Source organism: Balaenoptera physalus, assembly GCF_965194825.1.
Source record: "Balaenoptera physalus genome assembly, chromosome: 15".
Taxonomy (NCBI): Eukaryota; Metazoa; Chordata; class Mammalia; order Artiodactyla; family Balaenopteridae; genus Balaenoptera; species Balaenoptera physalus.
This window is the reverse complement of record NC_138894.1, coordinates 44,799,784-44,818,116: the sequence shown is the minus strand read 5'-3', so window position 1 is coordinate 44,818,116 and position 18,333 is coordinate 44,799,784. Positions and strand designations below refer to the sequence as shown.

Genomic DNA, 18,333 nt, shown 5'->3' with positions numbered 1-18,333 from the left:
AATCTAAAAATTATTATGCTGAGTGAAAGAAGCCAGACCAAAAAAGAGCATATACTGTATGCTGTCCTTTATCTAAAACTCTAGAAAATACAATCTGTATCGAGAGAAGGCAGATGCATAGTCGCCTGAGATTGGAGGTGGAGGGAGATACGGATTAAAAGGGATACAAGGAAACTTTTGGAGAACTGGAAATGTTTGTAGTCTTGATCGTGCTGATGGTTTCACGCTTGTATACATATGTAGAAAACTCATCAAGTTATACTTTTTAAATATGTGTCATTTACTGTATTATATGTACATAAAGCTGTTAAAAAAAAAAAAGAAAACCACAGCAATGTTTAACTTTATTGACAGAAATACTGTGTCACATGAGTGATTCCTAGCCTGGAATTCTTGGGCTTTTAGGTCTGTTTGTTGAAAATAATTGATGTGGAACAGGGGAGATCTACAGAATATTTAACATTTTTTAAAAGCTAAATAATAATTATATATTTACTTGCAGTGAGGCTATATGGGCCTTTGCTTTCCTTGGAAATACTGAATTTTATCATATTAACATTATTTAGATCTTGGGGAAAATAGTTATTTCTTTCAAAATGCAGTGTAGTAGGAAAATCTTTCAAAATATGGAATGTATGGGTTGAGAGGGGAATAATAAAAAGGCTCCTTTGATGTATGAAAGTTGGGAGCAGTTGCTTTGTGTGAAGGGAGAAATGTCCTCCCTCTCCTGTGCATTGGTCAACTCCCATTTTGAGCAGTATTTTAGTTCTAGGTACTGCACTTTACAAGGGGGATTGATGATTCAGAGCGTTAACAGAGTAGAGCAAGAGAGTCATTAAAATGTCCAGAAACCACATCAAATGAGCAGTGATTGAGGGCATAGGTACTATTTGACTTAGAAAAGAGATGGTTTAAGGGAACTATAATAACCAAGTTCAAATATTTGAAAGACTTGTTTGAAAGAATGAGGTAGTTGATTTGTTTTCTGCTGCTCTGGAACTGCATTTTTCAACCTTTCCCCATTTTACAACACATGGCTAATTACTCTCACATGTGCTACATGCTTCCATGGGCATGGCTAGGTTTTGATAAAACCTAAAAACGTTCTAACCTCCTATAAGTATGGGAATTACATCATAATAATCATCTGATTCCAAACCCAGGTTGAGATCTCAATACTAATTAATAACTATACAGGGGTTGAAAAAGTTTGCTCTCCTCTTGCTAAAGTTCTTATATTTGTTTTCTTTTTTTTTTTGAATTTTTGAATTTTATTTTATTTATTTTTTTATACAGCAGGTTATTAGTCATCCATTTTATACACATCAGTGTATACATGTCAATCCCAATCACCCAATTCATCACACCCCCACCCCCCGCCACTTTCCCCGCTTGGAGTCTGTACGTCTGTTCTCTACATCTGTGTCTCAATTTCTGCCCTGCAAACCGGTTCATCTGTACCATTTTTCTAGGTTCCACATACATGCGTTAATATACGATATTTGTTTTTCTCTTTCTGACTTCACTCTGTATGACAGTTTCTAGATCCATCCATGTATATTTGTTTTCTTTGAAATAGCTAATGTGTGATCAAAATAAAATTTCTCATGGGTGGTGTAGGTGCTGAGTAATAGCCACATACCTAGAGTATTTGAATGTAAATGCAAACTTTAAATACAAGCATTCAATCATTCCAAGATGCATGAATATTACACAACATACACACACCCTCCTCTCTCCTATTAACAAATTAAAGAGACATCCAATGTTTGCTTAAACTTTTAAAATGCCTTAATAAAAACTAAAATCAGAATGACTAGGTGTTTCCTTTTGGCCATTCTTTTTTCCACATGAAAGTCATAGCCTTTACAAAGTTTCCCATGAATAAAGAGCATTCTAAACTGCTCAATCATCTGAGGTTACCAGAGGTAGTCTATAAACACTCAGCTTTTTTGAAGGAACACATCCATAAATTCTAAAGATTGCTCATCAGCTAATGTCCAGAAAGAACTCTGTGTTAATTACTTACTTGGTATTTCTCATCTTTTTCTCCAAAAGTTTGTAGGTCCAACTTAAGTAGCAGAAATCTTCCAGAATTTATTCTTACTTCAGTAATAAACTTATGACCTTTCATCAAGTGAAAAGCCTATATGACTCATCTTCCATTACCAAACTCTTCCTGGATCCTCTGACATAAAACTCTCACAAATAAATAGTGCTGTGTTCTTTGATGTTCTAAAACAACCTTCAGAAGCTCAGCATTATCCATGAGCTCTGAGGAGAAAGTATACACCCTTCAGGGCTTTTAGCACGTGTCCTTTACACTTAGCAACTGTATGGTTTGCTCAGCTTTCTCGTGTTTGGGGGTTAGTTCAGCCATTTTGGTTATGTAGCAAAAATGAAAACTAATAGGGCAGTAATATTTTTCAAAACATTTATGAAGTGACTTTTGAGGTCCAGCATGAAATCATTTCTAGTATGGTTGTGTGTCAGTTTCTCAAGGGAAATTGTCATTGAAGTTTATTCAGGGAAGCTACACACTCATTTTAGTACATTTGAATTGTTTTTTCAGAGAAAAATAAGTTTTCAAATTGAGAGGAAAAGACTACAGATTTTGTTCCACCCTTGCTTCACTATGTTTGCTAGTACTGTTTCTAATCAACTTTAGTTTTTCTTTCTGTAATTCTTTTTCTTGGATTAATTATATTTTTAAACAATGAATAATGTCATTTAAAGTTATTCTGTCCAGTTTTCCATTTAACATAACTGATGAGTTTTTAGTTCACAGTGAGTTAATGATATAACTAATCTATTACTCAAGTGTACAGTATAAGAATAAAAATAATTCTTGTTTATTCAGAGTGATGTAAGAAGCCTTGAAACAGATTATTCAGATCATAGATGATAACAGAATGTGGAAATTATGCTAATTCCTTAAATAATTGTTTCTTACTGTTTAAGTATTTTTTTAATGTATTTATCAGATATTATATAATTCTTGTCATTACAGAGAAGGGAGTACTGTTCATAATCACACGTATGTACTATTCCTATTTACTCTTTTTAAAATAGCACTTTTTAAATTGAGATACACGTCACATGACATAAAATGCCACACTGTAAAGTGTACACTTCAGTGGTTTTTAGTTTGTTCACTGTGTTGTGCAACCATTATCACTCTCTAATTTCAGAACATTTTTGTCACCCCAAAAAGAAATCCCATATATATTAGCAGTTAGTTCCAATTAATCTTTTTCCCCATCTCCTGAAAACTACTAATTTACCTTCTGTCTATATGGATTTGACTATTTTGGATATTTCATATACATGGAAGTATATCCGGTTCACTCTTAGAGAGTAGGAAATTAAGTTTTAGTTAGAAATCTCTGATCTAGATGGAGGATCATTTAAAGCCCTTGTAAGTAGAGGCTTCTTGTCCTTATTATGATTTAGTACCTAACCAGTGGTGCCCTAGAACACTGTTCTCTCACAGGTGGCTTGCAGGCCTGCAGAGATACTGATTCCCCTAGTATTCTTGGCTGTCAGGCATGGTCTGGGGCAGCTGGAGTCCTTAGTACCTTCAATTTCCAGCAGCTTCCTGTGTTCACTCTAGCATAGCATACAAATTTCATTTTTACTACATGTCATACTGTAAAATGGATTGAGAAACACAGCTCTGATTGTTTCAAGAAAATGTCCATTTTGTTATGTTTCTAGTATTATGAGCCTCAGGAACCAACTTTGGAAATTAGTTTATCTGAGCTGTTCTACTTCCATTTACCTTCAATATACAAAGAATACCAATATTCAAGTGGTTAGAGGGAGGCAGGAAGACATGAAGAAAAAGGACGGTATCTAGATATCTTTGTTACACATGCTAGATAAGTTTTATAAAAGTTTCATGCAACTTAGTACTGTAAATTCAATTATATAAAGCGCACTGAAAAAATTGCCTGTATAAGGAATTCTGTCATTTTTTTCTCTGTTAAGCACAGATCCTTTTGTAAGAGAAATATCTATCCTCTAACACTTCCAAGTTTTTTTTTAAAAACTAACCATACTTATATGACAAATTAATAATGAATATTGTAGCAGCTACCGTCTTACAAACTACTGTGGAAATTTGTTATAGAGAGGTGTAACCAGGAATAATTTTTTAAAATATCACCCAAATAATTCACATGATTCAATTAATTCAGTTAGATTGTAGTGGGTTTGTTCAGTCCTGAAACATTTAACATCAGTTAGCAAATAGTAAGTTTTGAGGGGGAGAGGGGAGATGTTTTTCTTTTCTAAGTTTTAGAGTTAAAAAAACTTTTTTAGCCCATTTCTTTATTTTTACCTCCCTTTGAACTACTCTTAGAGTTTGAAAAAATAACTCTGCAAGGCCTGAGCAGAGGTGAGAGGGATTCTGAGGCTATATCCCCAGCTCAATGGGAAGGAGTCACAAGACACTAACTGTTGAAATGAGTACAGAGTGAGAGTGACATCACAAGTATGGTATATTTGGTCTAGATACACTTGGTCCCCTGAGTCTTGTGAGAGCTGACTGACTTTAGGCAGAGATGTAGATACTTCGTTATTGGTTCTAAATGAATCTGGTACTGTTACAGTTAAAAGAACATGCATAACTGAACACAGAAGGCTATCACCAGTACAGACTTTATATAACTAAGTGGAGTTCCCTTGGTATAATTATTATGTTTGGGTGATCTGGTTCTTAGCTTTGCAGACTCAGAAATTCTCTTGTTACTGTGCATAAAGATATTGAATTTTAGGGAACAGACTGGTGTTGGAGAAAAAAATGCAACAAACAAATAATAGCCAGAATAAAAGTTATTACTGTGTAACAGGAAGAATAATCATCATAAACACCAGATACTTGTGTTTACGGATAAGTAACTAGAAAAATATCTACTCATAAAGGGAGTTAACAAGGAAGATTTTCTGCCTGGGCTAGACTCAGGTAGAGAAAAAAAAGACATCCCTAAGAAGTTATAAGCATAGGCCTACCTTCATGTGGATTTGACGTTATGCTGGCAGGATGATCTGGGAACCCGCAAGCCAAGAAAGTAAGAAACAAAGTAGCTCCTAAACTGCTTGGCAAATGCAAGCATGAAACACTCTGAACAGAGGGACTCCCAGCAACTACACAAGGTTTCCTCAGATCAAGTCCTGAACTCACAATCTAGAATTACAAAATACACAAGGAAATAGTTTACTAAGAGAAAGAGTCAGAAGACAAAAGAAACACAAGTATTATAAGTCCAAGGAATTCAGATGATAGATTTATCAGATAGAGACTATAAAATAAATATGTATAAATGATTAATGACTCAGATCTTTTGTACCTAAGGTATTATACACACAGCCGTATGAAGAAATATGCTTATGAAATTTAAAATTCATGGAGAATTGAACATTAAATTAGACACAAATGAAAAGTGAAGAAGTTAACTGGATTATAGATGTGAAGGAATTATCTAGAATGTAGTACAGGAGGAATAAAAACTTGTAAAAATATGAAGGAGAGAGGTAATTCAACATATATTTAATATGATTTTCTAGAGAAGAGAATAGAGAAAATAAAGAAGAGGCTATCAAAGATATAATGGCTGATAATTTTTCAGAACTAGTGAAACACATGAATCTCCAGACACAGGACATTCAAGGACTCTGAAACAGGATAAATTTAAAAGAAATACACACTTAGACATTTTCTAGTAAGATTGCTCAAAACCAGAAATAAAGAGATCTTAATCTTAGCAGCAACCAGAGACAAAAGATGACTTACAAAAGAGCAATATTAAGCCAACAGGGGGCTAATATTTCAAAGTGCTGAGATGAGTTAACTAACAACTAGAATAAACTACCCAGCTAAACTGTCATTTAAGTATGAGGCTGAAATGAAGACATTTTCAATGCCTGGAAGAATTTGCTATTAAAGGAACCTCACTGAATGAACTTCTAAAAGATGGTCCCTAACGGGAAGGGAATTTAACACAGAGGAAGAGAAGAAATTCAAGAAAAAAAAAGTTTGGTGAGGGAGCATAAAAAAAAAAAAAAAATCAATGTTTTCTCATCTTATTTCCTTTTCTGTGGGTGTGGAGAATATGTAGGATTTACTCTTATTACAAACATTTTCCCAAGGGTCTGTATATAGCAGAGCTGAGTATGACTTTGTATTTTAAAGATTTAAAAATACTTTTTAAAAGGGAAAGTTTTATTGTTAATGATTAACAAAACAAAAGATTGAGAGTGCCTATTTCCAGATTGTAAGCTATCGTTGGTTTGGGTTTTTCCTTATCATTTTCAGCATGTTCTAGTTTTATAAATGAAAATATTATAGTATTTTAATTGGGAGTAAACTACTTTTATAAAGACATTTAACAATAATTCTTCTTTCACTTAGATCAAATCCTTTTTATGAACCTAAACCAACTCCTCCTCCAAATAATTTGATAAGTCCAGTTCAAGAACTGGAAACTGAAAGGAGAGTAAAAAGAAAAGCCCCAGCCCCACCAGCCATCTCACCAAAGACAGGAGGAGTAAATGAAAACACAGTTGTGTCTGCAGGAAGAGATCTCTCCACTTCTCCTAAGGTAGGAGTTTAATCTTAGTAAAACATGTATTAGTGTTTGCTTGTTTTCCCCATGCAATTTAATTCAAATTAAGAAAAGTCATTATTAGCTATTTTTGATGATATAAAAGTAAAATATAAGTAAATCCATTATACTGCAACATTGTATATACGTTTGGGAGTCTATAAATCTATGGTACAGTATGGATTGGATAGTTTGGGTTAAGATTTGTTTTTAAAATGCTGTCTTGAAATCAGAGGAAGAAAGGCATTGTGATTGTAGCATTGGTGCTTTGAAGAAAGGATACTTTAAAACATCTAGGCATGAGAAACAGCTTACTCTAATACAGAGGAAGAAGTAGAAATCATCTTTTGATAAATGTACTAGAAAGATTGAGGCTCAGTGCAGAGAAATGCTTTGCCGAAGAATATCAGTATTGTCATTTTGGTTTATGTCAGATTACAATTTTGGCCTTATTGTCATTATTTTTTAGAAATATTAATGGATAATAACTTAACAGAAAGGTGAAGCACAGTGTTGAGACAAATCTAAAGCTTTTAAATCTTTTGACTGCAAATAGTATATCTTTCATGTGTAAGGTAGAGATGTTGGATTTAGCAAGTTTTTTTAGGTAAATAACTCATGACCATACTCATGAGTCTTTTGTTGTTGGTGTTGTCACCATATTACATTATTTAATTCTCACAGGTAGTTAGGGGGGAAATGAAATGAACTTGACCTCAGAGGGATAAAGATCACGGGTTCCCCAGCCAGTAGACAGGATTGGAACTGGCATTTCCATTAATTATGCGCTATCTGGACCATATTCCACCTCAGGTGCCTGGGCTGCTGCTTTTCTCAAGGGCATCAAGGTTCAGTAGTTCCTCTTGGTTTTTATAGTTCATTCTGTGGCTTTCATTAAATGCCAGAGTTCTGAAATAGTTTATTTGTTTGCTTTTATTTTCGTTGTTTTAGAGGGAGAGTGAGTGAGTTCACTGAGGTCCTCACTCTGCCGTTCTAGAAGTCAGTCTACAGGTGTGTTTTTATACCAGCTGTTTTTTAACTGTGTGAAACTTTAGGAGGAGCAATTAGGACTAAATTCTGTCTTGCTATTGTCTAGGGAAAGTGGAGGTGGGGTCTATAAATGAAAGCAGCAGATAGAAATATAAAGCAAAGGAGAGGGTCAATTCCTATACCCATGAGAGCAAAAATAAGGACAGTAACTGAGGCATTAGTCAGAATCAAGAAGCTATGTAGGAGCTTTATCCATTCTAACCATCAAGAATGCCTACACCTGTCCCTTGTTTCCCTGAATCTCTGCTCCGTTGCCTACTCCCTGACCCATCCCCCTTCTGTAGTCCATTGGAGTTTGAAGCTAATCACGAAATCCTAATCCCTTTATAGGGGAATGGAAAGGGACTTAACAGTACTTTATTGTGTGCCAGGCAATGTTCTATTACTTCATTTGATCAGAACAGCCTAAGAAATACATACCATTATCTCCTTTTTACATATGAGAAACTGAACTTTAGTTAAGTAACTTGCTCAAAGTGATAAAACTAGTATTGACAGTGCCAGGATTAAAATTGAGGTCTTTTGAGTCTAAAACCCACATTTCCCATTGTGCTGTTCTATGTCTAGAGAGGTATTTCCAGTTCCAAGTTGGAACTCTAAATTCTTTTTTCCATAGAAACATGGTTACACACGGTGATTAGGTTCTGTTGTAGTAAAGTATAACATAGCTATTTTTTATATTATTTTGAGGATAGTGTTCCATTGTAGACACATTGTGGAATAAATGATGTTTATGGAGAAAGCTGAGCATTTTACCACCATGCTTCTCTTAGAAAATGCCTCATCATGTTCAGACACAGACAGTAGAAACACAATCAGTCATATCCACAGTAATCTGCTGATCTGGAAGTTAGTTTGGATAACTCAACTATGTGAAACACAACTGTCAAAGATTAATTTAAAAAAAGATTGCTGATATATTATTAAATGAAAAAACAAAGTGCATAACAGTATAGTATGATAGCTTCTGTATGCATAAAATTTTATTTAAAAGGCTTTATTCACACATATATATAGACACACATACACGCTCATATACCTTATGGAAGGAATCACAAGTAACTTAATAGTGGTTACCTTTGAGGAGAAAGGTCTTGGTGTAATGGCAGGTACGCACAAGATTGAAGAAGCCATTTCTTTTCCTTTTTTACCTTTCTATGTTGTTTAATTTTTTGAACTTTATAAATGTTTTTCTTTTCTTTTTGTTTGTTATACTCAGAGGTTACTGAGTAATGAGATCATGGATCTTTTTTGTTGTTGCCTTTTGTGCAAGATACCAGATGACATTTCCCCCAAAAAATTCATCCTTCAGAATAGAAGAAGTCACTCTTAGGTTTGACAAGTGGTATTAGTTTGGGGGTGGCCTGGGGTTCCATCAGACACCTCAGTGTTGTGCACTGGAAACCAGGTATAGAGGCTTAGCAGCAGGTCACTAGGCCCACTGTTCCACTTCCATAGCACGAATCTTTTTATTTTTTATATTTATGTAAGATTTCATTTGAAAAAAAAAAAAAAGTGGACCATCGCCAAACCAAAAAAGAAAAAAAAGAAACTGGAAGCTACTAACTACACAATTAGGTATGAGATAAGGAAGAAGGTTAGAATCAATGGCATACTGACAATGATAAAAGATGATAAATGACAGCTGAGAAAACACAGTGGTATGGGGCCTATTCATCGTAGGAGTAGACCTGTATATATATCCAAGTAGTCCTGAAGACTTTGCAGTATTAAAGTTTAGTAAAATAATTGACCATTTTGGCAACCTTGAGTCAACATGAGAGTCTTATTATGCTTTGTATACAATATTCTGTTTAGGAAGGCAGGAAAGTGTCATAAAAATATTTCCATTAAAATTAGAGTTCTGATGCTTAAAAAGGTATGCTTCTTGGTCAGTTATTCTCCTTATTTGTAAACTGAAAAGGAGGCAATAGTTCGAATAAAGCTTTTGAAAAAAAAACCGGACTCAAATTTTAGTTGACTAATGAAAGGATATTTACATCACAGTTGTTTTAGATAACAAAATGCCAAACTGCACTCAATGGCAATTGACTGCAGAGGCTATTCAGTGTCATAGAACAAGTGCTTAGCCAGATGATTAATTTCCCCCACCTGTCACCTGAAACTACTTATTTTTAAGAAAATTTATGAAAAAGAACCAAGACCAGGATTTAAAACAAAGAGATAATTTTATTTACAATATTTACAGTATTGTAAATTAAATTCAAACTACCCCCCTAAAGGCAGTTAAGGACCCCTCATTGTTATAGATCGACATACCCTCACTTCAGACCATTGATTTCTGCATTTGTAAAATGAGGAGACCATGAAACTTTTTAAGACAGCTTAGGACAAAAGACCAATATTTAGGGAAGTAACCTGACATTCAAAGCACAAGCATGCAATAAAATAAAATGGTAAATTAGGCTCAGTGGTGGCTGACCACCATTTACTGACTGTGAATATAAGTTAATAAGTATATAAGTCTGAACTCCTAGATATGATTCATGCAATTTAGTATAAAATGCAAGTCAGGTTATAAGAGCTTAGGAACGTAAGTGAAATTGTTGCCAAATACATCTGCAAAGGTATATATTAAGCACTGTATACCCAATTCCATAAAAATCACAGTATTAACAGCCAACTATCAATGACAATAAAGAATTCAAAAGAATTACACTTACGCTTATGATAACATGGAGAGGAGTCTCCCTGCACATTCGATGATGAAATGAGCCTGGTCACGTGGAGAAGGGCTCACTCAAAGATCCTGATTAGTACAGCTCCAGCGATTGACCATGATACTTCTGTCCACTTACTCCATCTCTAAAAGTGGAAACCTCATTCATATCTCAAGACCCAGCTAAGTGACTCAAGCCCTCACTCATATTGTTACCTCTTTCTAGAAAGCGCTGGTAGAGACCCAAGTTTTATACTTGGATGTTTTTGAGTACAGATTGCAGAAACTGTGAGAAGCCCAGGGTAAACCAAAGTCAGAGTTACACACAGTAGTCCCCTTGATTGATTCTACCAGCAATTTCAAACCACAAAGCAAACACCCTTTTCATACCCTTTATACATAAAGGCCTCCTTCTAGAAAGTTCTTTACCTCCATTTCTGTCTGTGCAAAACTGTGCAGAATGGTGCCTATGGGCCATTCATGCTGAAATACAATAAGCACACAACCAAACTATTAATTTCCTCACATGTAAGTTGAAAATGCCTCACATCTTCCAAAGAAAATCATTAAAAGATGAAGATCAAAATTTAATTGAATACAATACCTTATAAAATAAAATGCTAAACTGCATTCAGTGACAGCTTGCAGAGGGTGAGATAAGGGTAAGCTTAACTTACCTGTAAAGTTTTTATTTACTGGAATACCTTACTTACCAGAATACCCTGTTCCTCAATAATACAGAATAAATAGGGCACAGCTGTATATATCACCTGTTCTATTGGTTATTATTCTTTTGGTTATGACTAATAGAAACAAGCCATTTTGTTGAATTTTTTTTTTCTTAAGCAAAAAGGATAACTTGTTATGAAAACACAAGGAAATTTTTGCAGAACTGTAGGTAGAAGATACAGCTGGTTCTTTCAGACTGCAAAGGGCTTTTAAGTGGGTTACTGCTACTGTGCATTTGTCAGATTTGCCCCATTTGTGCACCAAGGCTGAGATTAGAGACGAGGCAAGGCAGTGCCTAGAGCATAAGATTTAAGGAGGCATTCACTTTTAGGGTGGTGCAGATGCAGAGTCTTCATTTGCAGCCCCTGTGAAGAAGTGTCTCCTTAAATTTTGTGCCCCAGGGCTTCCCTGGTGGCGCAGTGGTTGAGGGTCTGCCTGCTAATGCAGGGGACACGGGTTCGGGCCCTGGTCCGGGAAGATCCCACATGCCATGGAGCGGCTGAGCCTGTGCGCCACAACTACTGAGCCCGCTCTCTGGAGCCCACGAGCCACAACTGCTGGGCCCGCGCGCCTGGAGCCTGTGCTCCACAACGGGAGGGGCTGCTGCGGTGAGGGGCCCGCGCACTGCGGGGAGGAGTGGCCCCCACTCGCCGTAACTGGAGGGGGCCCGTGTGTAGCAATGAAGACCCAATGCAGCCAAAAATAAATAAACAAATAAATAAAATAAATAAATTTAAAAAAAAAATTTGTGCCCCAGGAGCCTCTCTTGCCTTGCCCTAGTCAAGGCCCTACAGTGCACATGTCCAAATATATTTTAGAATTGACATTGTAGGTGCCAAAAAAAAAAGTTTCTCAGTAACCTCACCAGTAATTCTATGCTCTGAAAACTACCGTACCTTTTCAGACAACATTGTATTAACGTAGTAAACTGATATTGAAGGGAATACTATTCAACTTTTGATAGCTTGGGTTTTTTGTTTGTGGTTTTTGTTTTTTGTTTTTGCATTCTACTGTACTGTTTCTAGACTTCTTTCTGCTCAGTTGCAGAATTTGCCTCTTGATTTTTCTGACTGTATTCAGTGGAAGAGAGAAAATGTTACATTTTGCTTAAAGAAACAAACCATGATTAGGGTGCTTGCCTTTTGAAACAAATTTTGTAGAGTAATTAAGTGTGATTTTCAAAGGTTGGTCTTTTATATCACTATATTCCAGAGTAACTAAATAGGTGCCTGTTACAGTTTTCCAGTTGAGGATTGGGAAAAAAAGTGCCACCACATAGAAAAAGAACCTGAATAAGGTAAATGATTTGAGCACGTTAATGACTCAGTTTGGCATGTTTGCTAAAAGCTTTATGAAGGCTAAGGAGTTAGCAATGAATGGTAAATTGAGTGTTATTGATGTATATTGGCAGGATCACTTTAGGGTACATTACTGATGATAAATGTGAACGAAGCACTGATTAGCTCACCCTTTACTGCATGAAGAAGAGGAATGTATTTAGAGCATTTGAACAGATTCATACAAACTATGACAGAAGCCGTCTCAGTTCCCATTATTGGATAAATTTCACTCCATAATAATAAGAAACAAACAAAAAGAAAGAAAGAAAGAAAAGAAAAGATCCACAACAACATGCACAGCAGGGCTAGGACTAGGGTGAGGCAAGAGAGGCAACTAGGGTGCATAATTTAAGGAGCCACTAACTCTCAGGGTAATGCAAGTGTAAACATGGCACTTGTTTAAACCCCAGAGTTAGTGTCTCCTTAAATTTTGGCAATAGATGCCTGATTCATAAGTGGACACTCACAATGTTATGCATGAACCTGAAAATGAACACCTCCTTAAATTTTGTAAATAAATAAATAAAATTAAATTAAATAAACTGGTCAAGAAAAGGGGACTGATCCAAGCATCAGAGCAAATGACCTTCTGTAAAACAAACTTAGCACAGAAACAAAAGTTTTTTTTAAAAAAAACTTCTAATCAGTATTTTTAGTGTGATTTGACTGGACATTCTATTAATAAATTAAACAAGAGCAAGTACCAAAAATAATGATCTGAGACAAAATATTAATATGGGTGAGTCTAGATTAATAATATATGGGTTTTTATTGTACTATATTTGCAACTTTTCTGTAGATTTGAAATTTTTCCCCCAAAAATAGTAAAACGTAATCATTTGAGAATAGGAAAGATCTCTTGGATATGAAAAAACATAATTTTCTAATATTAAAATTATAAACAACTGATAGTATATTGCAGAACATCAAATTAATGAGTTAAAATACAAACTTGAAAAATTCTCTTTAGAATTCAAGGTGAAAAGATGAAGAGGTTAAAATTATGGGAGGAAAAATAAAGAATAGAGTCAGGAGATTCACTATATTTATAGTAGGGTTATAGAAATAAGAATAAAAAGAGGGAAATAATTTACCAAAGAGAGAGAAGAGAATTTATATGTGCCAGAGAAAGATTTGAGTCTTAGATTAAAAGCACTCACAAGTACCTGGCAAGATGAATGGAATGAGATCCAAACCTAGACATATTCCGATAGTACTTTTAAATTTCAAAGGCAGGTTACTTACAAAGGGAAGATTTCACTATCAGATGCTTTTATAACATTAAATGCTGGAGACAGTGGAGCATGTTTACATAATTAAAAAAGAATGAATATCTGTAAAAGGTTTGAAACACATCAAATATATAAAAATTCATGATTTTGTAATGTTAATACCAAAATAATTGACTTTTGAAGTTGCTAAGACACCAACTCATTATTGTGTAAATTGATAAATAAAGGAAAAAGATCAAGTACTCATCTTGACTTTTCTTTATAAAATGTATTTCAAGGTAATTAAATAGTTGATGAGGGAAATTTCTTCCCCATAGAACAATTTTAGCTATGAAATACAGATAGACTGATATCACTGGAAAACTCACCATTTCATAATCCCTAATGAAATAATGGATCTAGCAACAGTCAGCATGGCTGATAAAATCATTAGTGAAAAGGTTTTATAATAGATGAATGGATCAGGCTGATACTTAACTGTAGTGATCTGTAGTGATCAATCTTAATGTAATTAAGAGTAAGGCAGTCAGGCATTTTGTGCTTCCTGATACATTGCAATAGCAAGTATATAGGACTACCATAAGTATACTTGCCAAAGAATTAAACTGAGATCTAGTCAAGCCACTGGTTATAATAACTACCAGTTTACAAGAAATACTGAGGGGTAGAGGAGCATGTTAAATGACACCATGAAGATGAAATCAACCAAAATGGAATGTGGGAAATTCCTTAGTAACTTTTGAACTTGCATCCACTTAATTACATATTCTCGAACCAGACAGAACTAACTTTGAAAGAACTACAGAAAGAAACAAGTAGTCCATATCACATAGTGAGAAATTATAGCACATCTCTCTCTATAACTGATGGAATAGGCCAACTAAAAAATATCAGTAAGATTTAAAGACTCAACAATTTTGACCTCATAAAATACTACACCATAGAATTCATTTCTTTACAGAGAGTGACTATATTTTAGGCTCTAAAGTAAATTTTCAACAAATTTCAGAGGGTTGGAATTATGTTTTCTGCCCAAAGTGCAATTAATGTAGAAATTGATTTTAAAAAAAAACAATAGCTAGAACAAACCCATACATTTGAAAATTAATATATATACTTTCAAATAAACTATAGGTCAAAGAAGAAATCATAACAAGATAAACTATAAATCCAATGAAAATTTTTGGTTTTACTACTTGATATGTTGATGAGGAAGATATTTATAATCAAATTGAACTCCTTTTGTCGTTTCTATGATGGTTTTATGTTTACTTAAACTTCTTGCTTGGCACTGTTTTTTAATACAAGTCCTAACTTGAAAGGCTTGAAGAACAAGCCTGACATGCTTGAACTTGGAGAAGCCTCAAAAACAATCACAGTACAGTTGAGTTAAGGGAGCAACTAGATATCATAAGATGGCTTAATATTCCTTTTACTGTCTGTTTCCATGGCATTCAAACAAGAGTTTAGGACATATTTTCAATGGTAGTACATATTCTTTAACTAGCTTATGTACAGGAGGCCAAACTACTGTGGGATATGTAAACTCTTTAATACCTGGATTAACAGTTGTAATCTAAGGATTAATATATACACTATATATTGTCTTCTTTAGTGCCATTTTCATTAAGGGTGTGTGAGCATATTCTTTGCAAACCTGCATGTAGTTAGATCATTACATTAGGTCTTAAGTGTGTAACCCAGGAATCTTTTGTATCCTTTAAAAAAAAAATCCTAATATCGCTCAACATAGTGCTGCAGAAAGAAGACTTTAAAGTTAGATAAACCCCTCTAATAATGATCTTATTGAAAAGCAAAGCCAATAATTGAAAATACATTGTGAATAAATTAATAATTCTTTGAGAATGTAAACTTATAAAGTATTTGATACTTTAATAAGTAAGTTTGTAGTACTACTTTACAGTAAAATTTATATTTCTGTTCTAGTACTAAATTCCACAGTTTGGGACCATTCTCATGCCCAGAATGCCTCGTGAAGCTCAGAAATAATTGTTTATCTGTACTACACCAGAATTTCTAATTCTAAGATGTATTAATTTGGATAAAAATCCTAAAGCTATTTCTCCACCCCCACCCCCACCAGCAGCAGTAGATGCTATTGAAGTGGAAACTCTTTAGTGTTTGTCTGCTTACCTCTTTACTGCTTTGGAAAACTTAGGTTTTAACATAGCTGGGCTTTTTTTTTTTTTTTTTTTTAACAAGGACCATCTACATTTAACTTCTTATATTAAACCTCATAAGTACACAAAACAGAAGAACCTCATATAATTGAGTGATCAGTATAAGCAACAGAGTTTATTTTTAACTTATTAGAAAACAGTTTATTCTTTCATGTACTCACAGTAACTTGAATTATTAAACAGAGATCTTCATTTGGCCCAACTTCAATGTGCACTTAAGATTTTCACACAAGGTAAGAAAGTTTTTTCCATCATATATTGTTCCCTTTATATATATTTGTTTAAAACATGTTAATATGTTTAATTTACTTAACAAAACTTCACCTTATACAGCAGATGTTACCTTCATTTCAGCCCATACTATTCTCACAAATTTAGAATTGACTAAAACAAATAAAATCTTTTTAATATAGATGTTATTTTACTTATTCGCTTTTTTTCCCAGAAAAAGTGTGCTTCCTATAGAACACCTCTAAATTTTTTTGGAAAGAAAAAATTACTTTAAAATACATACTTATTTAATACAACTTGACATACCATGTCCTACGCATTACCAATTCTGTATTAATAATATTTGAATGATGAGGCTTTAGAGTATACATAACCAAAGATATTACTAGTATATTTCTTAATTTTGAAAATATTAATTCAGACACATGAGAACTTTATAATTTCCATGAGAAGCAACCATAACTTTGATAAACATTAGCCATAAAAAGACATTCATGGAAATTTTTAAAAGATAGTTTTCAATAGAAGTGTCATATTTATATGACTCTAAAGTCAAGCTTTTATTTACTCTGAAGGAGGCATCAAAAGTAGTCTTACACTAATTCTTAGCTTCCTAACACCTCAAAAGAAGGCAAAAGCTTAAATGAACAGTATAAGGTTTGCCAAATAGTTCAAAATAAAATTTCCTTTGAGTGCCATAATTAAATTTTATTTATCATTAAGACATCATTAATAACCTGATTATTTTCATTATAAGAAATACTCTCATATATGTACATTTGTATAATGTTTTTAAAGGGTATGAGATGCTAAAGTGCTGTAAAATAGAATCTGAAAACTTCTCAAGAGTTAACCTCTTTTGATACTGGGTTAGAGATAGCAGTCATTTGGAATGCTACAGCAAGCAGTTCAGCAGTACTCATTGCTACTCTTACTACAATATGAACATGAAGTAAAAATAAATTATTTATCCTACTAAAATCATATTATTTATCTTAAAATTTGCCAGGACAAGGAGCAGTGTATTTCCAATAAATATTTGTTAATGATAGGTTTATTGATTTTGCTTAGGTGAGAAATAAACCAATTCAAAAATGGATGAAACAGAAAACAAAAAGAATAATTATATTTCTTTTTCTAAGAAAGAAGTGTTATATAGAAGTGGCTTTCAAAGTTTTTTTTTTTTTTGGATGGGGAAGGTGAGGTTAGTGGGAGTCCACTAAACACAAAACATCTTAAAAGACATCTGGGGACATGCCTGTCCTCGTGTACTACTTCATACATTCATTTTTTATATAGCCCTTACTCTATGCAAGGAACTATACTATGAACTAGGAGGAAAAACATGACTAAGACGAAGTCTTTGTCTTCCGCTATCTCTCAACCTACCCAATATGGCAGTCACATAAACAAAAAGTATGATACAGTAAAATTAGGGCTATAATAGAGATAGGCTAGAATTCTATAAGACCATTAATGAGAGTGTTACTTTATACCACGTTACCTCTTTTCCAAGCACGCCTCATTAGAGGTTAGGAACAGGGAAAGTGTGTGAGTGTGTGTGTGTGTGTGTGGTATAGTATGAAGTGTAGTGTAGGGTAGTGTATTGCAGGTGAGAGAGGCAGTAGAGATCACAGTTGATCTGAGCTATTGAAGGACAATTAGAGTTCACTAGATGAGCAAAGAAAGAAGGAGAAGGGCATTTCAAAAGGAACAGATAGGCAAAAGCATTGAGGTATGAAAGTGTCTAGTTCAAGAGACCATGAGCACTACTGGTGTGATGGAGTACCTGGACATAAAAGTGGAATCTGGTTCTGAATATTTTTGTGTGTGATTGCTAGAAGTTTGGACTTTATTGTGTAGACGGTAGGAATAGTAGCAATCTATTGAAACCAGGTACAGAATGGCATTATTAAAAGGCTTCAGTAGTTTATACACCCAACTGCATGGATGAATCTCAAATGCATTATGCTTAATGAAAGAAGCCAGACTCAATAGGCTACATTCTATATGATTTCACTTATGTGGCATTTACAAAAGGCAAAACCATGGGGACAGAAATGCCAGTGACATAAACCAGTGACTACCGGGGGGTGAGGAGATACATAGGAATTTGAGGGAGGGATAATGGAGTGGTAGAGGTTATACAACTGTATGCATTTGTCAAACTTACAGAACTGCCCACTAAGAGGGTGAGTTTTACGGTATGTAAATTCTATCTTAAGGTAATAATCGTAATAGTACTAGTAATGGCTATGGAAGCAG

The 18,333-nt window shown here is 34.4% G+C and overlaps 1 protein-coding gene across 13 annotated transcripts in view; it reads left to right on the top strand.

The window, feature by feature from the left end:
* EHBP1 (EH domain binding protein 1) overlaps positions 1-18,333 on the top strand; it is a 312,365-nt gene that overhangs the window by 156,593 nt on the left and 137,439 nt on the right. For 7 of the 13 annotated variants that reach the window (XM_082426541.1, XM_082426547.1, XM_082426546.1 and 4 more), the window contains one exon: positions 6,413-6,602. In XM_082426541.1, the coding sequence (XP_082282667.1) occupies positions 6,413-6,602 (190 nt within the window). Of the gene's footprint in view, positions 1-3,010; positions 3,038-6,412; positions 6,603-18,333 lie in introns of all 13 variants that reach the window. The other 6 variants (XM_082426544.1, XM_082426545.1, XM_082426538.1 and 3 more) reach the window with 1 other exon arrangement.